This window comes from Phalacrocorax aristotelis, chromosome Z, assembly GCF_949628215.1.
Source record: "Phalacrocorax aristotelis chromosome Z, bGulAri2.1, whole genome shotgun sequence".
NCBI classification, from domain to species: domain Eukaryota; kingdom Metazoa; phylum Chordata; class Aves; order Suliformes; family Phalacrocoracidae; genus Phalacrocorax; species Phalacrocorax aristotelis.
In genome coordinates, this window is record NC_134311.1 from 62,814,142 (window position 1) to 62,839,531 (window position 25,390).

Below are 25,390 nucleotides of genomic sequence, written 5' to 3' on the forward strand. Positions count from 1 at the left end.
TGTAGGGGGCGGTGGCGGGCGGGTTCCGGTGCAAGCAGGGGGAGCCATGGGCGGCCGTAACAAGAAGGCGCGGGCGGGCGGCGCGGCCTATGCCGCTGCCTCCGCCGCTACCGTTGCCGCTAGGGCTCGAGCTGCCGCCGAGGCCGGCGCTGCTGCCGCCGCGGCCACTGAGGCGGGCAGCAGAGCGGTGCCGCGGCCGCTGCCAGCCCACAAGGAGCCGCGTGTCAAGCAAGGTACCGAGCCCCGCGGCGTGAGGCGGCCCCGGCGCGGCCGTGCCCGGAGGAGGACAGCAGGGTCCGGGCGGCGGAGGGCTACCTCGGCACGGCCTGCCCCTGCGTGGGGGCTTGGCCTGCTACAAGGCCTGGCCTTACTGAACGTGGGGAGAGGCACCCGAGATCCCTCCGACGTGGCGCTGGCCAGGCCTGGCTTTAGCCCGTCTCGCCTCCTGGGGTGTCCCCGAGCGGATGAGCCTTGTTGGTATCAGTGCGTTTAGTTACGAAAAGCCTGTCATTAGGTTATTGGCAGTTCCTGCAGAACAAGTGTTGGTGTGGCACCTTCCCAGTCATGAGCTGCTTTTGTATAGGGTCGTTCCATACGTGCTTAAAAACACCATAATGTGGATTTGGGATTTTTTTGTGCGTGTGTGTCATGAACAAAGTCCAGAGCATTTCTGGGGCTGGAGGCACTTCAGCAGTGTTGGATGAGCCGAGGCATGACTGTTCTGGGTGCAGCCCCAAAAACCAGTCTTATGCAGCACTTTGTGATGTCTGTTTTCAATAAAACAGCTTTGCCAGTAGTAGCTCAGATACCTTATAACATCAGTAACAGCTTCTGTTGCACGCTATGAGCAAATCATGCAATGGACAGGCCATTCAAGATTCCAAGTTGGTAACACAAAGTCTCGCAATCCATTAACTTAAACTTCCTAAACCTATTCACATACTCTGCTTTTAAAAATTTGGGCTCTTCTAAACATACATCTTGTGTCTCCTACTCTTCCAACACCATGGTGCTGAGTCCTCTTCAGAAACTACCCTGCTTCTCTCCCAGATTGTCTACTGTGGTGAGAAATAAGTGAGTGGAAGTGAAAAGTTAGTGTAGCTTAAATACTGAGTAGTTACACGGTCTGCCAGTAAGTGCCAGCCATTAGCTCATGAGCAGTAACTGCTCTTTGTAGCTCCTGACCAGAGGTGACTGCTTTTTTTCCGAAATGCGGTTAGCTATACCCAGTCTTGATTTTAAAATGGGTTCTCCTAGAGCCCCTCTGCAGGCAGCACAGCACAGCTGAGCTCCTCAGCCTGCCTGCAGGCAGGCTGAGGAGCTAAGAGGAAGCAGTGCTGCCTGGAGCACAGTACTGCTTCCCCTGGGGCTGCACGCAGTCTGGAGGGCTGGCGAAAGCTGTGGGAGTGCTCGGTTTCCTTCTGCCTGTGCAGTATCAGAAACAGTATGTGTTCTGAAAATGATAGAATCCAATATCAAGCTGCATGTTCTGAGAAGCTAAACCATTCTAATAATAATAAATAGCTTTGTGAATTAATATTTTTCTAACAGCCACTAAATGAAAAGTATTTTAAAATGACCACAACAGATCAGACCAAAGGCCTCTGTAACCCAGTGCCCTCTCCTAGACTGGAGCAAAAAAATGGGTACCTAGGTAAGAATAGGTTGGACATGCAGTGATACTTCCATAGGGTACTCTTTCATCCTCCACCAGTTGTGGCTTAGGGTCTTCCTGACCCAGGTCCAATGGTTTTTCAATGCCCTCCCAAATTGATTTGTTTACTACAAAGCTATCCTGTCTGCCCTTGGACTTAGGTAAATGTCCAATATCCACACCTTTAGTGGAGTTCTGTTACATAGCTGTGCACTTCGTAACGAAAAACCTCAACAGTCTTACTTGTTTTGAACGTGCCATGAGCTTCCCTATTTGACACTCCTTGTTCCAGTGTTGAGAGAGAGTGAGCAATGGATCCCGCTTCTCACTGTGCCACTTGGGATTTTATATTTTCTCTTCTGAGAGTGATACCCTTCTTCACTATTTCTTGTTCAAGGGCCTTTCTGTACTGTTGATTATTGTTGTTATGTACCTGCATGTTTCTGGCAAATTAGTGTAATATTTGGTTGTGCTAACTGGCTTTATGTTGGGTCTGCTTCAGCTAGTGTAAACAATGTTTTCTGTGTTCTGCTTATGTGATTGATGATTGTTTGCAATTTGCAGGTCCAAAAACTTACAGTTTTAGTTCAACAACAGATTCCGGCGCTGCTGCAAATCTAGATAAATCTGTTCTTAAGGTGAGTATATTCTTTAGGTAGAACAGCTCTAGTTTTCATACTACTGTCTTAGCTGAGTAAATATTTCTCCAGCTCTTCTTCTGTATTATGTTATATAGGTAAACAACATTCATGTATTAGACATGGACTGTCTTGGCCTTGATCTCCTTGGGATTTTGAGTGTGCTTTAAGAAATAGGGGTAAAGTAACAGGGCAAAAGAATGTCTATGTTTTTGCATGCAGGACTATCAAGAGTTATGTCTGGGCTTCTGCTGTGCATATAGATTCTTCTTCCTGTCAGAGGAAGAATACAGATGTTATACAACAACCTCAGTAGCAACCAAAGCTTGGTAATTATTTTTTAAGCCAGATAGGAAGGAGAGTGTCACAGATTGTATCTTGATGATCAAATTATTTTATACCTGTTCTTGTAAGCAGAGGAGAGAGGCCTTGTTCTTTCTGTTAGAGGGGTTTTTTATTTACAGTATTTCCCTTGACATACTGAATTTCCTTGAAGATGTAAATGGGCCTTCTCTGTAATAAGGAATGAACTCTTCTATTTCAAGTAAAAGTGTGCAGCTTGCAAAGGTAAAAAGAAAAAAGTGTCCCTTTCATAAGAAATGTTTACTGCACTTAGAAAAACTGGAAAAGTGGGGATTTGAATGGCAGGGAAATTTCTGCATTCTTATTCCTTAGCCATGAAAAACATAGATGTGTCACAAAAATTTGTGATGTTTTGCTCATTTTCTCTGTGCAGGTAATGATAAATGGTAATTTGGAAAAAAGAATCATTGGTGTAATCAATGACCATAAAAACCAATATGATGACAAAGGAATGATTTCCAAAAGACTTACTGCTAAGAAACTGCAGGTAGAGTTTAACGTGTTGTTCTCTGACCACTGTTTATTTAGATTAAACAGTTTCTTTTTTGTCATTCATGTCACGTGTACCACTACACTTCTGCATGTAGTACAAGCCAGTGTAGCATGCTTTCCAGTAGTTACATTAGTCAGGGGAACTGACAAGTAGGAGAGACATGTCTTTATGCATTTGATAACTAAAATTGGAGTCTTCAGACAGGATAGAAGAATAGAACTTAATCTGAGTGTTTTATGTTTTCTACATTTTTTGTTCCATTTAGTTGGAAAATTGTAAGTTTACCTTTCTAACTAGAAAATATGTTCTGTACAGGGACTGGAATGTGGATTTATTTATACATACACATATTTACAAAAAAAATTATTATAACCTCTGTATGCAAACCAGGATTTTCTACTTAGCCTACTGATATAATAATTTATGCTGTTTACCTCTATTTAATGCCAGTTATCTGATGTGTGGGAAATTGGAGTTTACAAGCCTGTATTAGATTGCTAGATTAAATCCTAGTACTAACTTTTTTATTTATAGGATGTATACATGGCTTTACAAAGATTCTCTTTTAAGACTGAGCACATTGAGGAAGCAATGAAAAATACACTTTTGTATGGTGGTGATCTTCACTCTGCACTTGATTGGCTTTGTTTAAACCTCCCTGACAGTGAGTATGGTGACAGAGAATTGACTACAGTTTTTAATGGAAGAGTAACAGGATCTGCTCTGGCATGGGAATGCTTCATAGTAGTAATTAAATATTGTTTCACTAAGACCCATGGTCATTACAGTGTTCCTTTCCTAGGTGGTGCTGCTGACTAGTATTGCGATATTTTTTTTCATGTATAAAGTCTTATAGACCTCCTATTCGTACTCCTAGAGTTTTTTAGAAGGCCAGCAGGCAAATGCTGGCTTACCTAAATGCTAAAACCTAATTTTATTTCAGGCACACTGGTTTGTTTTATGTTCTTCTAGTTGGCTCCCAACACACTTTAAAAGATTTTCAGTAACTATTATTGACGTATTCTGTGACATGGGTTTTTTATTTTGAAGATGCCTTGCCTGAAGGCTTTAGCCAGCAGTTTGAAGAACAGCAACAGAAACCTAGAGCAAAATTTTGTTCTCCTGTGTCTCAGCATGAACCTCCACTTTGCCCAGTAGATAACAAAAAGAAAGAAAATGTCCCTGGAACTAAGGTAAACTGAGAACTCAATTTGTATTTACTGGGGGGAAGAGAGGACAAAGTTTTCTAAAATACAGAATTTGCATTGACTTCCAACACTGATGTGAAAAACTTCAGAAAACACAGTATGCTTAATAATTATCACCCACATTATTTTAACTTCAGTGGAATGATCATTTGAAGGTAACGGGTTTTTTTTCATGTCAAATCTAGAAGGCTCTCTGTAGTTCATTTTTGTGGTAAAGCATAGCTTAATTTTCTCTTGGAATGGGTTCATTCTGTCTGTTTACAGGTGGCACTCTTTATGTATTTGAGTACTCTGTTTAAATTTGCGTGTGTACTTGCAGTGTTTTGATTTCTGTGGTTATTGAATCTTAAACCTAGAAATCTAAAAAATGTCTTACAAAAGTGAGGGTTTTTTTTCTTACAGCAGTTATAATTGTTCAAGTGTTAAGATCTATGAAAGTATATCATAAGGTGTTCACCCTGGTTGAAGAGCTTTGCTCCATGGGTTTTTGTGTTACTTATGTTGTTTAACTTAGTTTATATATAAAATCCTAGGCAATAGTTCCTAAATACTGACAGAGAAAAGCACTGTTGTTTTCACTTATTGTTATAATTATCATTTTCGTTGGTCTTCCTAGGAGACAAATGTGGGGAAAGAGAAAGAAGTGAGTATGAAGGAATGGATTTTGCGATACGCTGAGCAACAGAGTGATGAAGAGAAGAATGAGTCTGTGAAAGAGACAGATGAAGAAAAGTTTGACCCAGTAAGATAGAATAAAACTTAATGGAAGTCTTTCAGAAACTATGTCTGGCACATCTGCAAGTGGTGGATCTATTAATTAAAAAGTGGGGGTTGAGTACTTTTTAATGTTATCTATTTTTACACTTGCAGGCTACTGAAGGGAAAATATGTTGAAACTTCTCCTATCTTATTTGTTTTACCTTTCCTTTTTGTTTTTTTTCTGCCAGGCTCAAAATACTAAATGCATTGTGCTGCAAAGGAAAAATTCGTGAAACACCTCTCAGTGAGATTAGGAAAGTGACTATCAAATTCTGAGAGGTTCTGACTGTTAGTTACATAAAAACTAATTGTTTCTCCATGGTGTAAGCTTGGTGTAAAAGACAAAAGCCCCCACTTTCTTATTATTAAATTTATTAAAAGTGACAAGCTTACAATATTATACTTGTAATTAATAATTCTGTTTGAAATAGAATGAGAGGTATGTACATCTGGCTGCCAAGCTTTCAGAAGCAAAAGAACAAGCAAGCATCTCCAAGCAAGACAAAGACAAACAAGGTCAGAAGATAGCACAGGAGAAAATAAGAAGAATTCAGCAAGGTAGAGCTATGCAAGTTACCAGTGTTTTATTTTGCAGCCTGCATATTTGTTAGGCAATTAAGTCTCTAAGATTGAATTAATTTCATCATCTTTTAAGCCCCTGTGTGAATTGCAGGCTTTCCTGAATCTATCCTTTCCAGGTAGGTCAAATTCTAAAAAGTTAGTTACCTTACTTCTGGTTTTGGGTGCTTAGTATGAATTAATATCATTTATCTTTTCTTTTTAAAGAATAAATGCTCAGTAATTGGCGGGTGTAAGTTTTATTCTCTCTCTGACAGAAATGGCAATACTTGAAGAACATCCGGTATTTAATCTGGCTATAAAGATTTCAAACCAACAACTAAATGAAAAGAAAAAAACTCCTTCACCTCAGCCTCAGGAAACCACTTTGAATTTGAACTTGCTTGAAAAACCTGATGGTGCTGCAAAGGAAGACAAAGGTGTGTTGGAAATGGTTCATTACAAGCTTGAAGTGTACCACAAACTTCCAGTATTAGTTCTTGGTTTTCTAGGTTGTATTGCATTGCAGTGCTTAGTCACTGAGCTGTGCTTGTTGGAGAGGCAGGTGGACTGCTCACTGCCCAAGCTGACTTTAAAGGATCTGTATTTGTTTTAGAAGGTGATGCTGAAAGTTATTTTTGCCATATTCTCAAGTCTTAAAGTTGGGTTTTTTTTTAATTATGGGGCTAGTTACTGTTTCCGTTGGCACCTTCTCATCTTTTTAAACTATTTTCATTGGAAATCTTCAAACTGTTACATTGCTTTCTAATAACTAAACTTCAGTGAAATTTCTTAAAATATTGGGTGATCAAAGATGGCAAACAAAAATATTGTAATAAATTTCCTGCTAGATACTTTTGTGGGCAGAGGAGGAATTTCTGTCATGTATCAGTACCGTTATTTCTGCAAAACCTTTCAGAAAATACTGCTCTCTAGTAAAAATACATTTGAAGAAAAGGCAAAAACATTCTTGGCTATGAAAGGAATGTAAAATAAATTTTACGAGACTTGAAATGTGTCTTTCTGCTCTTCTAGTGAAAAAGAAAGAACCGCTAGATATAAGAAATTTTGATTATAGTGCTCGAAGCTGGACTGGTAAATCTCCAAAACAATTTTTGATTGACTGGTGCAGGAAGAATTTTCCCAAGAGCCCAAATCCTGCTTTTGACAAGATTCCAGTTGGAAAATACTGGAAATGTAGGTATGTATTTTCTATAAACTTTAAATTTTCCTTTCGGTTAATTTAAAAATAAAATAAAAAAATAAAAAATAAGATAAAATTTGTATCAAAGCTACAAGAAGTTTGTATAGAAAGGAATGCAGTGTCAGCTGATTTTTAAATTTATTTTAGAAAGCGAGTCAATAATATAGTGGTATAAAGTAGAATATTATCCCATACAAATAAAGTAGACATGGCATTATAGATGAGTAATGCTTCTTCAAGGAACCAAGTAAAAGAACCTCTCTTCTTGCTCAAGTTAAAAGCTACTAATATACTGTCCCCCTAAGAATATGAGAAATCTGACTGCTGGTCTGACTGGCATATATCTGCTACAGATGTTTGCAACTCAGTAGATCATTAACTGTAATCTCAATCTCTGCTTAGTAGTTACAAGCACACAAACAAATATTTAGCCCTTCTTCGAAAGCAGCTAACCTTAGTGGTGATCTGTATGTGTATAAATATTTCTACTTTGGAGAAAGTGAAGACATTTGTTCAGAGGAAAAAAAAATCACAAATTCACTGCTGGAACCTGCTGCTGAAAATTTTCTTCTATTTATTCAAACTTTATTGGCTGTTTCTGTTTACAGAATGTTATTGAGTAACATGAAGTTTATTTTGCTTAGTTTCTCTGTTTGAATTTCACTCTTATATTTTAAACAAAAACGTTAACAGGTGTGCTGTTTATATGGGTGACAAAAATTAAGAGAAATGCCTGTATGAATTTGTCTTTAAGGGTCAGGATTACCAAATCGTCAGATGATGTAATGGCAATGTGTCCTACAATTGTAACGGAAGATAGTATGCAAGCACAACATCTAGCTGCTACTTTGGCACTCTATCATTTAACCAAAGGACAAGTAAGATTTTCATGAACATTACTGTTCTGAGCCTGGAATCTGCCTTTGCGCTTTTTTGCTGTAATACCTGTAGCTAAATTCTAAAAGCAATTTAATGAAGTCTTTCCCTTTAAATTCTCTGATTGTACTATATTTGAGTTTGTCTACAATCATGCATATGTGTTGCAGCGTCCAGGGAGGAAATTTTTTTATACTAACACTGTTCTTCCAGTATTGTGAAGAATGCAAGCCAATTGAAAATAAAAACTGGATTCTTGACATTAATATTACTTTTTTCATAGTTTCTGTATATATTTCATTTTTGTCATATCTTTTCCACTCAAGTTCATTTACATGTAAAATGTTAGTGATGCTACCAGTAAGTACTACATGAAGTAATTTTTTTCTGCTTTTTCCACTTGAAGTCAGTTCACCAGTTACTGCCTCCTACCTACCGAGATGTCTGGCTAGAATGGAGGGATACTGAAAAGAAAAAGGAAGAAGAAAACAAGATAGAAACCAACAAACCTCGTGATAACTTTATTGCTAGATTATTAAACAAACTCAAACAACAGCAACAGCTACAATCTGAAAACCAACCAATAGTATCTGAGGGTCCTGAAGATTCCTGGGAAAACTTAGTTTCTGATGAGGACTTCAGCAGTCTCTCCCTTGAGACCTCAGACACAGATAATTTAGAACCTTCAAGGATTTTGTTCAAAAAGCTGCAAAGTTCTTCCAGATACCAGAGACTTCTGGAAGAGAGACAGAAGCTACCAGTGTTTAAGCATAGGTGCTCGATTGTAGAAACTCTTAAAAAACATCGAGTAGTAGTTGTGGCTGGTGAAACAGGCAGTGGGAAGAGTACCCAGGTGCCCCATTTCTTGTTAGAAGACCTGTTGCTAGATGAGGGATCAAAAAAATGTAACATTGTTTGCACACAACCCCGAAGAATCTCAGCAGTGAGTCTGGCAACCAGGGTTTGTGAAGAGCTAGGCTGTGAATCAGGACCAGGAGGAAAAGTAAGATATGTCTGAATTCCTTTTTCTAGTCATGATTAAATACAGGGGGCTGGATTGTTGGTACAAAGTGAAAACATTATTTCTTACACAACTGAATAATTAGATGTTATTTTCTCTTGAAAAGGGCTTCTTGCTATGTCAGCTCTTTCTTTCCAAATTGTCACCTGTGAACCTCTGGTACCCGTGTATGATTTCTAAAATCTTTACAGAGTGATTATGAGCAAGAGTGTTTCTCAATGGAGATGGTCAAACATTGGAGCAGATTGCCCAGAGGCAGACATCTGTTGTTAGGGATAGAGAAAACTCGCCTGGATAAGGTTCTGAGAAGTCCAGTCCGGCCTTGAGAAAGGCACTGTTTTGACAGGAGCTCTTTTGAGGAGGGTGCTGTTTTGACAGAGGAGCCGTTTTGAGAAAGGCAGTGTTTTGAGAAAGACGCTGTTTTGGGGATGGTGCCGTTTCAAGAAAGGCCCTGTTGTTTTGAAAAAGGCTCTTCTAAGATAAGCTGTTTTCTTATTTGAAGAAAACCAAGGTCCTTTATGTTTTGTGGTAGTCCATTTGTGCAAAAATATTTTTGTTTTGTGATTGGCAAGAACCCTGAGAAGGACACAGTTATCAGCTCTTTGATACTCCGGAGAAACTTCATTGTAGATTTCAGTGTATTTTTGCTTTCTTAGTGGGGAAGAGTGTTTATGAAAAAATAGTATGGTAGTCATTCACCATACTATTTAATTAGCAACTTGTGCAGTGGCTGAATCCAACAGTGCTCAAATTTAACTTAATTTTTAATATCTCTAGCTTGTATACTATTTCAAGTTATTACTATATTTTAAATATCTTTTTTTTAAAGAATTCCCTGTGCGGATATCAAATTCGTATGGAATCAAGAACAGGAGAAGCCACCAGATTACTGTACTGTACAACAGGTGTCCTGCTTCGGAAACTTCAAGAGGATGGTCTTCTTTCAAGTATATCTCATGTTATTGTAGATGAGGTTATCAGCTCTTACTGTTCTGGAGAAACTATAGTTACTCTGGGTCTTGTACTAAAGCCTTACTATAGATATGTTTCTTTCGTTGTAGGTACATGAAAGAAGTGTCCAGTCTGATTTCTTGCTAGTTATTCTGAAGGAGATCTTGCATAAGCGTTCAGATCTGCATCTGATTTTAATGAGTGCTACTGTAGACAGTGAGAAGTTTTCTAGCTATTTCTCACACTGTCCCATTTTAAGGATCTCAGGGAGGAGTTACCCTGTTAAGGTAGGTAGATGGTTCTTTGATTATGCAAGACACTTTGTATGCACATATACAGTCTTTGCCTGGTTAGTGTCTGTAGGAAATACACCTATATCACTTTTTTCTTCCCCAAAATACATATCTTAAACATGTGTTTCGAGGACTTGTAACCCTTTTTCTTTTTGAAAATATAAAATAGCTTCCAGTGCTTTTTGAAGTACCAGGTTGTACTGTTTTTTTCTGATGGATTTATTATTGATCATAATCAGTCCATCAGTGACACTTTGATTTTTCTCTCTTCAACTTAGGTGAAAGGGAAAGCATTAAAGAATTCCTCCCAGCCCCTATGCAGCTTTGTCATTACACTCTTATGTGTGTTCCTCATGCACATTATATAGGCTGTGGTAAAGGTAATGGTAGTGATCATGTGGAGAGGCCATTAACAAACTCGTAGCAGCTCTAAGTTTAGGCTTTAAAAAATCATAAGATTAAATTGAAGTTTGCAAGATCTATTACAACACTAAGAGAAGGGCACGCCCTATTCAGCTTTGTATGTAAGCTTTAAAAAAAAAGAAAAAGGTGATGATTAGTTTTTGACATGTCTTGTATTTCTTTTGTGAATTTTCACTAAAGATTTTCCATGTTGAAGATGTAATTGAAGCAACTGGCTATGTTCTGGAGAAAGACTCAGAATATTGTCAGAAGTTCTTGGAGGAAGAGGAAGAAATAACAATAAATGTTACTAGCAAAGGAGGAGGCACTACAAAGTATCAGGTAAAATAGGCATTTCTAGTTTTAGCGTGGAAAATTTTATTATTTTTTATTATTTTATCATTTTAGATCCTGTTATTAAACGTGATTGGATTGTATAATATCAAATGTTCTTTCAGTCGGCAAGAGACAGACACAATAACACTCCTACAGTGGAAATCAAATGTTTATTAATGCTGCACCCGTATCTTTGTCTCTCCACCCTTATCTTTGTCCCTTTTACAGCTGCCTTGATTTTGCTGTATTTGACATTGAGTTCTCCTGCACAGATTCCCAGCTCTAGATCTATAAGCAGCAGCAGGGAAAAGCATTTAAGTTTTTTCTCCTAAGAATTCTCCTAAGTAGTGAATCTTAAGAACAGAAGAGGCAAGGCCATATCCTTTTTAGCTGAAAAACTCCTCTAAGATCCTCCAACTTGACACGCTAAATGAGATTATTTACATGAGATTATTCTGTAGAGCTTTTTGGTTTAACAGGCTGTGGTTAGTTAATCCTGTAGGTGCTCTGCAGTGACAGCTCTATGTGCTTTTGGATCAAAATTCTTGAAGGGAAGAGTATATGAATGCCATGTGACTTTAGGCAACTTAGGCTGTTCATCTAGACTGTATATATTTTGGGTAGACACCTGTCTGCTCTGATTTGCTCTCTCAAAATCTCTGCAGGACCATTTAGCTTGGTGTGGTCAAACACTGATGCATATGTTGAAAAATAAGCTGTCGTGTGCTGTGTTGTTGTTTTTCTGTTTTTTCCTTAGAGTGGTAGTTACCTCATACATCACAACAGCAGCCTTTAGTTGAAGCCCAGGTGCTCTCCTGAGTGCCTCTCCATCTTGGTGGTTTACTTCCGTTGAGCTTTCAGACAGAAGGATATGTGGTGGCAAGCTTCTTTAAGTGCATTGATTAACTATGAAATAATCTATAATAGTGCCACTTAACACAGAAGCCTTATGCTAAGTACGTATCTGTAAGATGTTTATAAACACTTTAAATGTCAATAGGTTCTGCTAACTCTCCCATCTTCCCCCTTTCTTCCTGCTCCAGTATACTGCAGGAGTTGCCACCTAAATCACTGTTAACTTTCATTGCAGCCATTAGTTGAGAAGGGTGAGGTGAGGGAGAGGAGAAAGGGGAGACTTGTTTCTTATACCCTAAAATAGGAATTTTGAAAGAAGAATAGCCACCCTGTTATCCCATTTTGAACTGATACCAACTGGATATCAGATATGGACCTAGGAACTCTTTTCATTTGTGAAATAGACTGTATAGTACTGCTTCCAGAGGCTTAATTTTTAACTTTTTTTTTTTAAATCTAGGATGTCGTTTAACAGTAGTAGATAGCTATAAACAGGTTATGTAAGTGGCTGTGACATGATCTGACTCACACTGATTTTGGTTGGAAGTTAGTAAATTAAATTTGTCTTATCTCAATCTCTGTTTTAAGAAACCTAATTACATGAATAACAAATTCACCTGCTCCTCTCCTACCTTTTTCTAAAACACTGAGAATACGTTTTTTTCCTGCTTTTCTTTTTCAGGAGTATGTCCCAATCCAGTCTGGATCTGGTATCGATTTGGCTCCTTACTATGCAAAGTATAGCAGTCGTACACAGGAGACTATCTTCTATATGAATCCTTACAAGATCAACCTTGAACTTATTTTGGAGTTGCTTGCATACTTAGGTATGGTCTACTTCTTAAGAAGTTCATATGCTTGGGGTTGTCCTTTGGACTTATTTTCCAGTGCTTTCTACTGATAATAAAATACTTCATTCTTATGTGAAACATCCTAAAAAGTGTTTACCACGGGGCCCAGAATTAGTTCTTGTTCTAAAGTGAAACTGTTTGCAAATGCATGTTTGTTTTAACTATGTGCCTGTACTGTAACTTTCCAGATAGGAGTCCCCAGTTCAAGAACATTGAGGGTGCTGTGCTGATCTTTTTACCAGGCCTTGCCCATATCCAACAGCTGTATGATCTCATTTCAACTGACAGAAGATTTAACTTTCGTGACAGGTAATGCAGGTATTTTCTGTAAAGTTAATAGTTTAACTTAATATGTTTTGGGGTTTTAAAGTCTGCCTTCAAGGTCTCCTTGAAAAGGGAAACTGAGTTGTACCTCTGAGCTCTTTGTGTTACAAATGTACTTATCTAAAAATGATACAAGCAAAAATGACAGGTGCTTCAGAATGGCACAGAGTCATAACTTTTCTTTTTGACTACTTCTTTTCCACTTCTTAGGGTGTGGAAGCTGCCACATCTGGGATACAGCTTTTTGTGGCTTACTGTTTATATGGAAGTGACTACTTCTTGAGACGAGAACCAGAGACAGTAATCTACCAAGAGATATGGCATAGGGTGGTAGTGACAGATAGTTTTGAAATTTATTTTATGGATAACTAAAAGTTGTAATGTGATGGCATAAAAAGAACATGTGCAGTCAAATTCTAAAGATTCATAGATGGAGTGAGGTGTCAAGGTCTTGAAGAGCAGGAAAGTACTAATCTCTGTGCCTGTCTCATCTCTGAGGGCCTTTATTACTCAGACTGAAAGTTGCATGTGTTTATAGTTCTGTGCAAAGTTTTGGTAATGGTCCTTGTCTTAGAAGCACAATGTAAAGAGCTCAGGTTTGTGGGCACCTAGTTCCCTTTTTTGCTAGACCACTAACCAGGAGTTCTGCAGTAGTAGTAGTTTCCTGCATTATTACCAAATAGGAGAACAGCCCTATGAACTCATAGTGTTATCCTTTCTTGATATTGTAATAAAACACTGAAGCAGACTTTCATACCTAATCATACAAAGTTTTACTCTTAAGTGTCTACTGTAGTTGCTTTCTCCAAACTGTTGTCATCATTCTGGTCTCATTTTTTTACTGTATCTTAATTTGATAAGTGTATATTGATTGGTGTAATTTCTTATTCTAGGCACAGGTTGATAGCTTTGCATTCTGTTCTTTCAACTCAAGATCAAGCAGCTGCATTTACAATACCTCCTCTTGGTATTAGAAAGGTATGATATACTTAGGCAAAGCTCACCACTGAAAGGAGAAACTTTCTGTGGGTGCAACTCTGAATTGTTCTAAAATCAGATCATATGGAATTACACAGCAACCAGTTGTTCTTGGAATGGTCTTGCTGCAGAGAAACAGTTCTAATTCATTACTGTGTAACAGATAGAAGCTAGCATGCTGTGAAAACCTTGACAGTAATCAGACAATTTTTTAAAGCTGCTATTTTTCTAAGAGCTTCTTTGATTGTTGCTTTCCTGTATTTTAATTACTGTTAACCAGTAACTATAGCTTTTATCTAGGAAAATAGTATTTCTCTTACTGCCAAACTATTAATTAAAAGTGACCGATTTTGGCAGGTACTTGCTAGTAACTTCAACAGATTATAAAACAAAAAGGGAATGCAAAACTCCCACTTGTCTTTCGATTCCTCGGTAGTTGGGGAAGACTAAACCATTTTCCAAGTCATGTAGGTTTTAATACTTTGTCAGATTATGTAATGAAACTCTTCTGGGTAAAAAACTTTAACCAAACTTATTCTATAATACTGATTAAAAGGATGAAAACTGTTAGACAGACATTCCATAAGACTTTTATTTACTTTATGTTACTACTTTTCAGATTGTTTTGGCAACCAATATAGCAGAGACGGGTATTACAATACCAGATGTTGTCTTTGTAATTGATACTGGGAGAACAAAAGAAAATAGGTGAGAGCTTGATTTTCGTCTGTCATACTGTGATTACTGTAAATATTTGGAGGCTAGTACTGCAAGAATTTTTTAGTATCCTTATTAAACTACAGTTCTGGACAAAAAATGTGCTGAGCTCATTGAACAGCTTACGGTTTAGGTACAAGTTTGGCATGAATCTTTAGATTTTCAGATGGTGTGAAGAACAATGAGGGGAGTTGTTTGTAGATATGGAGAATCATGATTAAGTATTGGTTTAAAAAAAGGAGATCCTTTTTATATTATCTCAGTTTTTGGAAGTTATTTTTTGCCCATTTTAAATATGTAAAGCCCTACAGAATGTGTTAGAACAATTCTGAATTGCCAAGGAGATGAAATAATACCGTAGCTCTTTTATTTTCCAATGTTTACATTTTCCTTAGTGAGTTGTATCCAGGGTGCTATGATGTACAGTTTCTCCCAGGTATGCTTAGTATTCAAAATTAAATACAATATTTTCAGATAAATACTGTTCAGGTATGTTATCAATATGCTGGTATTTAAGTTAAGTATACATCAAAACTTTAATTCTGAAATCTGAATGGGCACTTGCTTTACAATTTTTAAGGTATCACGAAAGTAGTCAGATGAGTTCCCTGGAGGAGACCTTTGTTAGTAAAGCTAGTGCTCTGCAGCGACAAGGAAGAGCTGGGCGTGTTAGGGATGGATTCTGCTTCCGAATGTACACAAGAGACAGGTATTGTAACTTAGCAAGATTTTGTAGATCACATAAATATCTTTATCTTTTTTTTCCTGTGCAAAATGAAGAAGTCTTGTTGAAATTCACTTTAATTACTACAAACTGGAAAGATTAAACTGTAAAAAACAATATGAATATCATATGAATGAAGTGTTACAATAGTCTTTGCGTTTCACAATTTTTAAAAAAGTTAATTTTATTCTTAGTAACTCCATAATGGAAGTGTTTTGAAAAAAAAGTCAAAGGAAAAGCACAGCACCAAGGAATTGTAGAAGATCAGGTTTTAACATCATATAGCGCCTGGCATCAGATATACTCAAACCTTACTTCCTGATGTTTGAATTCATCAGACAAATCTGTGGGTTTCTGAAGTGGTATCTGTATGGATAACAGGAGGGGAAAATATCAAATTGTACAGCACTGCAGAATTAGTTTCTGTTACTGCAGTGCAATAGCCTTTTTCCTGCTTGTCTGAAAGTCTGAAGCAACTTTCAGCTGAGAAACAGTTAAGGTAAAATTATTTTGAAATAACCAACAAAATATGCATTTTAGCCACATGAAAGACTTCTAGTTTGAGAGCTATGCATTTGAAGAATTTATTTTGAAAATCGGGGTCTTAGTGCCTTTCCCTGCGTTTCTGTAAAACTCTTGCTTTCCAAGCTACCATGCACATCTTAATTCAAAGGGTTTACCTGTTTAATGCACAGTTTACCTGTGCATTAAAACATGTGCCACTGCAACCCCCTGCCCCTCAAAAGAACATCTGCAAAGAATGAGCATGTGAAACCTGAGTTTATAAATTGGATTCAAAGATTAACTTGAATATCTGTAATTCTGTGTTTTTACGATGTTGTAGGTTTGAAAGTTTCATGGAATATTCTGTTCCAGAAATATTGCGTGTGCCTTTGGAGGAATTATGCCTTCATATTATGGTATGGCTTTGGTTTTAGAATTACTGATCATCTTAGCTAAAAATATTACATGTACCTTTGGAGGAATTACACCTTCATAGTTTCGTTTGGTTTTGGAATTACTCACCTTGTTAGCTAAAAGGGTTTGCTAAGACAGCCCTTATCCAGTGTAGTTAGTGGGGCTTCTCCCACCAGGGCCCAATACCTCTGTTTTGGAAAATCCAGAGCATGCTGCTGAGTGAGAATAGCATACTACAGTATTCCAGTTTACCTCAGAATGACAATTCAAACTTAGTTACATAGCATTCTGTCGTGGTTTAGCGGCAGCTCAGCCCCACACAGCCGCTCGCTCACTCCCCCACCGGCAGATGGGGGAGAGAATCAGAAGGGTAACGCTCGTGGGTTAGGATAAGAACAGTTTAATAATTAAAATTAAAAGAAACAACAGTAGAAATGCAATGTAAAGGAGAACAATGAGAGGCGCAAAGCCCCGGGGGAGGGGGGAAGGGAGGGGAGAGGGGGAACGAACCGCCGAAACAAACCGCACGCGCCGCAGCCGCTCACCGAGCGCCGACGCGACGGCGCGCTGCTCCCGCGCTGCCACTGCCCCCCCTCAATATACTGGTCACGGTGTCACGTGGTACGGAATGAATCTGCCATTGGCCAGTCGGGGTCAGCCGCCCCCACCACGGCCCTGCCCCTCCCAGCCCCCCCCCGCCACGCGGCAGAGCGCGGGAAGCTGGAAAGGCAGCCGACCCCCACAGTGAGGAGAATTAACCCCTTCTCAGCCAAAACCAGCACACATTCAAACTGATCTCTGCATAAGGAAGGAATTCCATTCCTTCTATTCCCATCCTGAATGAGTAAGATATACCCAGGAAAACTAGCAACCTTACAAGTTAGTGCCAGGTTGAGCTGCATCTCGTTCAGGTTTGAGAGTCTCCAGCTCATCTGTGACCACTGGCGGCACGCTTCTCTGATGAGTGGTTGTGCCAAATGAAGTCCTTCAAAACAATGAAGTTTTGTTAACCTAATGTGGGATGCACCTGTGTTTTGGGAACCAAAAGGCTCGTTTAGAGGGGAGGGAATATGGACTTCTGATTGCAAGAACAGCTTTCCAGTTTCCTTTGTAGCTACTATATGAGTTTGTTATATATTTCAATATAAAAATCTGTTATGCCCATTTACTCCACAGAAATGCAATCTTGGCTCTCCTGAAGATTTCCTTTCCAGAGCATTAGACCCACCACAGCAGCAAGTAATTGGTAATGCAATGAACCTCTTGAGGAAGATTGGGGCTTGTCTGTTAAATGAACCCAAGCTGACTCCATTGGGCCAGCACCTTGCAGCCCTTCCTGTCAATGTAAAGATTGGCAAAATGCTTATATTTGGTGCTATATTTGGCTGCTTGGATCCTGTGGTGAGTAAAAACCAACCAACCAAAATATATATCTAAATTTTTTTAAAAAGTTACAAAAATAGTTAACTCTCTACAATTAATCTGATTTCTTGCAACATGGTATTTTGAAATGATGATGCAAGAAGTGAAAATGTTTATTTTATGGTGAGGACAGCTGGACATCATGGAGAGGAACAATCTAAGTGTTCCTTACAGTTGGGCTTGATGATCTTAAAGGTCTTTTCCAACCTAAATGATTCTATAATTCTAGACGCCTAGGTACTATTCACAAGGGGATAGTCAGACTTGGTTGCCAGTTCTGTCTGTTATGATCCCAGGGAGTATGACACTTACAGAAAAGGCCCTCTTACGTGTGGGTTAGACCGATCTGGATTACCCCACAGTTTGTGGGCCAAGAACATGCTAATGTAAAGCTGTTGCAAATTAAATGATGTGGTAACTTATTGTATGAATACTGTGGCATAGTTTACACTTTCACCTAATCCATTTAATTTACTGTGAATTAGGAGGAAGCAAAGGTATGTTAGTTGCTGAAAACTGAAAGTTAAAATTCTTTATTCTCTCAGTACCTCCTGCTAATGTGCTTTAACCTAACTGAGTTGTTTAATACGAGCTTTACTGTATTATATCGGGTATTGTTCTGTCATTTGACAACATATTTAATGTCAGTTTTGAGATTTAATAATTTTTGTCATTGTATATAAGGCACTTTGTAAACTATGTCTTTAATGTAAATTATGAATTCTATATAGGAAGTTCTTATGGTGATAAGTTTTCCTTGAGACTTAGTAGAAGATGAAATATCATTAAATGTTACTGTAAAACAAAATTTAAAGCTATTTGTATGATAAACCTGTAAGCTTATAATAAAGTACTCTTAGATTACGTGTACCTTATTAATTGCAGGCAACTCTGGCTGCTGTTATGACAGAAAAATCCCCATTTACTACACCAATTGGTCGAAAAGATGAAGCAGATCTTGCAAAATCATCTCTAGCAATGGCAGTTTCAGACCATATAACAATCTACAACGCTTATCTTGGGTAAATTATAATTCTCCTGTCCTTATAGCTAGGTGCAGATGATGCTTAAGTAATGTAGTTCTGTAAAGAATCCTTAATAAGTATCTCCTCTTGAATTGCTTGCGCCTGGAGTTTTTCTCTTCAGAATAACAGTAGATTGCCAAATACTGTAACACAAAAGCATAGCTTGCTTAGTGCCTTAGCCTTTGACTATGCTTGTACACATACAGAGGTATACTGTGGCTGTTTATCCTAGTGTTTAAGGGATTTTGTTTGCTGTTTGTGGTATGCTGACCTGGCTATTTTGTATTTGAGAAAGTACAAATTTCTATATTATAAAATGACATACATATTTTTTTTCTTTTTAGGATATTATCACTAAGTCTCAAAAACCACACCTGAATTTGTTTCAACTGTCAAGACAGACAGAAGTGTGTAATTTTTGAGAGCAAATTACCTTTTATTTTTGTTAGTGTCTGTCACATTTGTGTTACAGACATGTTCTCTGGAGTGCTTAGACCAGCAGCATTCATCTTCCATAATGCCACTTATGTCTAGATTTGAGTGGAGAATGCTGACCAAAACACAGTACTGCCATTTAACTTACTACCACTTTCATATTATTATACTCTTGTTGGGATTCTTTTTGCTGTAATAAGACGGGATTTTTTTCCTTAGGTGGAGAAGGGCTCGACAAGAAGGGGGGTATCGTGCTGAAATGACTTATTGCAGAAGGAATTTCCTTAACAGGACTTCACTGTTAACTCTGGAGGTAAACAAAAAATTATGCTCTGCACTCAAAAGTTATTTGTTAAAATTTCCCTACAGAAATGTTATGCTGTTTTAAAGAGGTGATATATTGCAGTTACTATTTAGAAAAGACAAAAACAAGTGGAATGCTTAGTGGCTGATGAAATGCACACCCTCAGTCAAAGTAGCTGTGTCTGCATTTGAGTTTCGATCTGCACACTTTGGTATACATCTTTGCAGTCACTGCCATTGGAGAAGCTAATCTTTACTTCCACCAGAGAATCAAAACTTATGAATTAAAATACTTTTAGACTGTCTTATTTTTGATATCAAAGAACAGGTCTGTTAACAGATATTTTGAAAGATGATCCACAAACTTATGTAAATGACCTTTTATTTTTGGTAAGAAGATGTTTTAATTGGTCTTTCCTACTCAGGTTTAGGTGACTGAGCTCTCTTAAGCAGAAGTGGATCTTTGACACAAATAGATGTTTTTTTATTTTAACTATAGGTGAGAGATTTAGTATTTGCAGTATATATAGTACCATATATCTAATCCTACACACCAGATAAGGGTTTTCTCATAGAAACACAGAATTCCGAAGTGGTTGCAGAAAATACAAATGTTTTTTCTAGTTCCCCCTGGAGATCATGAGTATTTGGGATGGAGTGTCATTACCTGCTGATGGTGTGGAGTATGTACCTTTTCAAATTCAGAGTTTTACTTATACCCTACTAATTTCAGGATGTGAAGCAAGAACTCATAAGGGTGGTCAGAGCAGCAGGGTTCACAGCACCTACAACGCAATATGGAAGGGATGGAAATGGAGCTGCAGAGTCCCTTTCTCTCCATGAAATAGCTCTTCTTAAAGCTGTGTTGACTGCAGGGCTGTATGACAACGTAGGAAAAATAATATATACAAAGTCTGTGGATATTACAGAGAAGCTGGCTTGCATGGTAGAAACTCCTCAGGGTAAAGCACAAGTGCATCCCTCCTCTGTAAATCGAGACTTACAGACATATGGATGGCTCCTTTACCAGGAGAAGGTAAGTGAAAATAGTGAATGTAGCTGATAGTTTGTGTAAAGCTGAAGTTACACCTCTGATATTAAATAACATGCACGAGTGTAAAGTATGTCTTGTTCATCTTTAGAGTCTTTGGTATCTAATGATCCTGAAGTCCATAAAAATGAGTCAGCTGAGTGCTGAAGAAGGAGAAGTTAAGGCTGAACATCATGAACAAATCTGTTCATGGTGAAACTGGTAGCTGTAGATGAAAGTGCCTTTCTGTGTGACATTAATATTAGTAGTATCATTGCCTTTTTTAATACAGTGCTGTTGATTTTAATGTGATCGCTTTAAAAGGTAATATGTAGTAGTAACAGTTCAAAGTGTGCTTTTTCTTTTTTACTGTTCGAAGCGGACTCTACAGTTTCGAAACTTGGTACAGGCCTTGCATATCCCCAGTAAGAACTTAAAATGAAGTAGCCAGTTCTGTAATTGACTGCTGAACTTCTGAAGTGAATTGCATTTTTTTTCCTGTCACTTAAGTTTTCCTCTTCACAACTGAAAAATTTGTCAGCTATTTGCTAAATTCAAGTGTTTATATTTAATTACACTTCTGGTACAACAGGAATTGTTGACAGCAGTTGCTTAATGGCCAACTTTAGAGACACAGGAAGTTACATTAGACTTCTTAATGCATATGGAGTGAGAGTAGGTTTTTTGGAGAGCTGAAACTGTTTGCTGCCCCCAAGAACCTTAGTTTAAAGGCAACACAGCAGCTAAGGTAGGCAAGTTAGTCCATGAACAGTGGAACAAACAAAGCCTGCACTTCTGTGTGAAGACGTACTCTTTCTGTTTACCTTCCTCCCACTACAACTCCTTGCCCCATCCCATTCTGTCTTTATCTGTGAGAGGCTCCAAGGCCAGAAGTAGCATATGCTGAGCCCCATAGTTTACGCTGTGTATGTGTCTATAGATGTGCCCACATTTATGCATGTATGCACATGCATATGTGGATATAGATAGACTGACAAACCAGCTGCTAAGAATGTAACAGGAGAATTTTACCTGCCTTGTACTTCAGTAAGTTTATTAATTTTGACATCTCTTTTCTGAACAGCACTAGGTTAGCATTATCCTTCTGTTTTAATTTTAACAAATAACTCCTGTCTTTAGCTAATTTCCTCGTAGTGTATAAGCCTGTCGCTTACTTAGAGGTGATGTATTTTATGTGGTCTAGGGCAGACAAATTGCTGTTGGTTGTTCTGTGTACAATGACTTGTGCTGATTGGATCTTAAAAGGAAAACAATGGGGTTTTGCTTTTAAAAGTAGCAATCAAATTTGGTGTAATAGATTTTATGATGTGGATTGGGGATTTTTGTTGTTGGTTTTAATGCTTGTGTTTGTTTATATGCAGGTGAGGTACACTAAGGTGTATTTGAGAGAGACTACTTTAATATCCCCTTTTCCCATTTTGCTTTTTGGTGGGGATATAGAAGTCCAGCATCGGGAGCGTCTCCTGACAGTTGATGGCTGGATCCATTTTCAGGTGTGTTGGAGTGATGAAGGCAAGATGGAAGAAGGAAGGAGAGAATTAAAGGAAATTATGGGAAAGTTTATATACACGTAATGGCACCCTAGCAATCACACTCAGAAGAATAGGCATGTAGTATGCAGCTTGTAACAAATCAGTTCCCTCTCTCTTCATGAAAAAGGTTGTTCTTTCAGAAAAGGTATTGGAAATGATACAATGATACAGACTAAACCTTGGTTTATAAAGCTGGTACTGAAAGCAATTCTATATTACCCTTTCCTACAATCTTATAAGTATGTATTTCTCTTTAAAATACTATTTATTTTGTTTTATAGCCCAACAGAATTATTTGGGAAAGAAAAAAGTCCAAATGGAAAATACCTGTTTGCTTGGGTTTGAGGTGTTTGGCGTTTTTTCTTTCCATGTAAAAAAGTTTTATTTGGTGTTGCAGTTTAACCCCAGTCAGCAACCAAGCACCACGCAGCCACTTGCTCATTCCCCTGCCCCAGTGGGATGGGGGAGAGAATTGGAAGGCTTTTATGAGAAAACTTGTCAGTTGAGATGAAGACAGGTAAATACATAAAGCCGTGCACACAAGCAAAGCAAAACAAAGAATTCCTTCACTGCTTCCCATGGGCAGGCAGGTGTTCAGCCATCTCCAGGAAAGCAGGGCTCCATCCTGTGTAACAGTTACTTGGGAGGACAAATGCCATCACTCCAAAGGTCCCCCCTTTCCTTCTTCCCCCAGCCTTATATGCTGAGCATGATGCCATATCGTATGGAATGTCCCTTTGGCCAGCAGGGGTCAGCTGTCCCGGCTGTGTGTCCTCCCAGCTTCTTCTGCACCCCCAACCTGCTCACTAGTGGAGTAGGGTGAGGAGCAGAAAAGACCTTGAGTCTGTAAGCACTGCTCAGCCGTAACGAAAACATCCCTGTATTATCAGGAATGTTTTCATCACAAATCCCAAACATAGCCCACACTAGCTGCTGTAAAGATAATTCTGACCCAGCTGAAACCAGCACATATGGGAATGGGAAAACAGTGTATTTTCTTAGCCTATTTTTGCATGCAAAATTAAAAGTGACATGTCAAAATCCTCTGTAAATTCTGTTAAATGGCAAACATTAGCTTTTGCTAGCCTGCCAGCTACTTGGTTACAGTTTCCTGTGCTCCTGTCAGCCCTGTGTTACAGTCAAGGAAGACCGTAAGCTACAAAACATTTTCGTTTTCTACGCTCCACAGATGAAAGCAAGCAACCACCTAATTGAATTCACTGGTTTTCATGAATATGAAATTTTAAAAACCAGCTCCCTTGTGGGTTTGTTGGAGAATTTTTTGTGTTCCCTATGTGGCTACAGGTTGTGCAGTTACTGGGCCAATTACATGTTGTAGTGTATCTCAGAATTTCTGTTTTTCTACTGAGATGCTAAGCAGAATATGTTGCATTTTGTGCTTTTCCCATAATAGCTTCTCATTGTACCACAGGCAGTATATAAATGAAATGAAGATTGGAATAGGGAGGGAGGGTTAAAATGAAAGATTCCTGGAAAAAGCTTCAGCTTTATATATCCAAATTCCTAGCAAGATTTAGGAGAGGTTCGTGATTGCTTTCTCAGGAGGCCAGGCAGACCTCCTGAAAGGGAAATGTGTAGATATTTTTTTTCAGGTATAAAGTAATTTGTACTTTTGTACCTTGGAAAAAAGCAATTAGAGTAAGTAGGGTATTGGTAAATTAATAATTTCACCATATGCTGGTTGTTCATGATACCTGTGGGAACATATTCCAAGTTACCCTTCTGAGCTGCTGGTTTTTAGCCTGTGATGCTACAAACAATGGGTTCTTAAGGATAAGAGGGCACAACGTAAGTCATCAGTATGCTATCCATATGCTTAAAATTATTTATATGCATCATGTTTGCAGGAATCTTGTTATAAACTTCTGTTCATAGGTAAGGTAATCTTTTAGTCTATACTTTGGTATAAAATGTCTGAGTAATGCAAATGTTTGCCTTCTCTGTTCTTTATAGGCTCCTGTAAAGATAGCAGTAATTTTCAAACAGCTGAGAGTTCTCATTGAGTCTGTTTTAAAGAAGAAGCTAGAAAATCCTAAAATGTCACTTGAAGGTAACTTTGTTACTGTATTGCTGACATTACTATTTGTTAAGTGAACCTTGTGGCAAATCTGAGGAAGCATTAGTCCACTACATCCTCACCCCGTAGGGTTAGTGTGACTTGAGTGTCATTCCATTATCTTGTGAGACATCCAAAAAGTCATTACTAATCCTAAGTATATTATGTGACTCACCCCAGATGCATGAAGATCTACACAACTGCTGTTTTAAAGATATCTGTTATAACAACATTCAAGGTAGTGGTAGTAATGGTGAGGTATGCATCTCAAAACAGAAGTAAGATTGTTTGTGATGAACCTCAGGCATGGGTGAATTTTAAGTGTCATGCAAGTTGGCTCGCAGTTTAGGTTAATGATGGAGAATGGCATGTTGGCTGCCAAAGGAAGGGGTAGAGGAGCACATTTTAAACTTTAAACATTGGATATTCAGAAGAATATTGTATATCGGGAGGAAGAAGAGGAGTTTCCGTATACTAGTGTATTGTAGTTCACCTGTCACTTTCTCAGTGTCTTTTATGAAATACTGAAATGGCCAGTACCAGCTCATTTTATAAACTTTCTCATGATGTCCTGTGGACACACTGATTGCCATTTTACTTTGCAAATGGGAATCACTGGTCTTGCTTTAGACTCTGGCATAGCCTAAAACATTAAGACTTTAAGCTGCAGAGAGCTGGACTTGTCTTCTGATTTTCTTGGGGTTTGGGAATCAATTTTTAAGCTCACTCTTTTTCACTCACTGTGTTTGTTTTCTTTCCTAGATGACAAGATCTTACACATCATCAAAGAACTGATAAAAACAGAGAATGGTAACTGAAACCAGAATTCAGCAACAAGCCAGAGCTTCAGTGAATGTCAGGGGAAATATGCACTCCAACGTTAATTGAAAGTATTTAAATGCTTAATGTGGTTCATACTATCCATGATGTAGAAAGACTGCATGATTTTGCATAGAATTTACCTTTCTCTATATTATCATTTTTAAAGATGAATATGTTTTAATATGTTTAGCCTTTACAATACTTTTGGTGCCATTTGTCTGACTGTATGAATGATGGAAGGAGTTTCTTTTCAATATAAAAATGGCTGTGCCAGTTTCTCTTTTTTTTTGTTTAATGTTCTAATCATACCATCACTGGTGGTGCAGACTGTAGTAATGATTGAAGATTGGGTCCTGAATCTCAGTTGAGTAGAATTCAGTTAGATGTGTGCAAATAGAAGACGGACATTTCTTACCTGGGTTTCCTAAGTGGTAATTTTTTTTAATCTATGAATTTACAGTATTTAAGCAATACGTCTTGTAGATGTCTTCATTCTTCTGTATGGTTTACATTAAGAAGTTGCTTTATAAGGAGATAGTTTGGACTGCTGTGATCAGGTACTCAGCTAGACAAGTGTACTGACCAGCAGCCCCTGCCCAC

At 38.2% G+C, this 25,390-nt stretch overlaps 1 protein-coding gene across 5 annotated transcripts; it reads left to right on the forward strand.

The window, feature by feature from the left end:
- The first annotated feature begins 8 nt into the window (after positions 1 to 8).
- DHX29 (DExH-box helicase 29) lies at positions 9 to 25,066 on the forward strand. 5 transcript variants are annotated; one of them, XR_012658032.1, is made up of 27 exons: positions 9 to 473; positions 2,219 to 2,292; positions 3,029 to 3,142; positions 3,683 to 3,812; positions 4,199 to 4,341; positions 4,973 to 5,098; positions 5,547 to 5,673; positions 5,952 to 6,113; positions 6,709 to 6,874; positions 7,632 to 7,755; positions 8,160 to 8,756; positions 9,604 to 9,747; positions 9,836 to 10,012; positions 10,622 to 10,762; positions 12,294 to 12,438; positions 12,651 to 12,771; positions 13,680 to 13,764; positions 14,384 to 14,472; positions 15,062 to 15,190; positions 16,050 to 16,125; positions 17,300 to 17,524; positions 18,431 to 18,567; positions 19,225 to 19,318; positions 20,042 to 20,344; positions 21,800 to 21,852; positions 23,866 to 23,962; positions 24,731 to 25,066. XR_012658032.1 is itself a non-coding variant. In XM_075079042.1 (27 exons), exons 1-27 carry the CDS (start codon positions 47 to 49, stop codon positions 24,784 to 24,786), a joined length of 4,341 nt encoding a protein of 1,446 aa, XP_074935143.1. In that variant the 5' UTR covers positions 10 to 46; the 3' UTR covers positions 24,787 to 25,066. The 5 variants fall into 5 exon arrangements, 4 of the variants coding, with proteins under 4 accessions (XP_074935146.1, XP_074935143.1, XP_074935145.1 ...); XM_075079042.1 differs by having other exon boundaries at positions 10 to 473; positions 21,721 to 21,852; XM_075079044.1 differs by having other exon boundaries at positions 11 to 233; positions 21,721 to 21,852.
- Positions 25,067 to 25,390: the final 324 nt, after the last annotated feature.

Coding starts and splice junctions, on each gene's coding strand:
- DHX29 (XM_075079042.1), top strand. CDS start 47: ATGGGCGGCCGTAACAAGAAGGCGCGGGCGGGCGGCGCGGCCTATGCC. Junction 4,342..4,972: donor AAAATGTCCCTGGAACTAAG/GTAAACTGAGAA, acceptor TGGTCTTCCTAG/GAGACAAATGTGGGGAAAGA. Junction 21,853..23,865: donor ATGGCTGGATCCATTTTCAG/GTGTGTTGGAGT, acceptor TGTTCTTTATAG/GCTCCTGTAAAGATAGCAGT.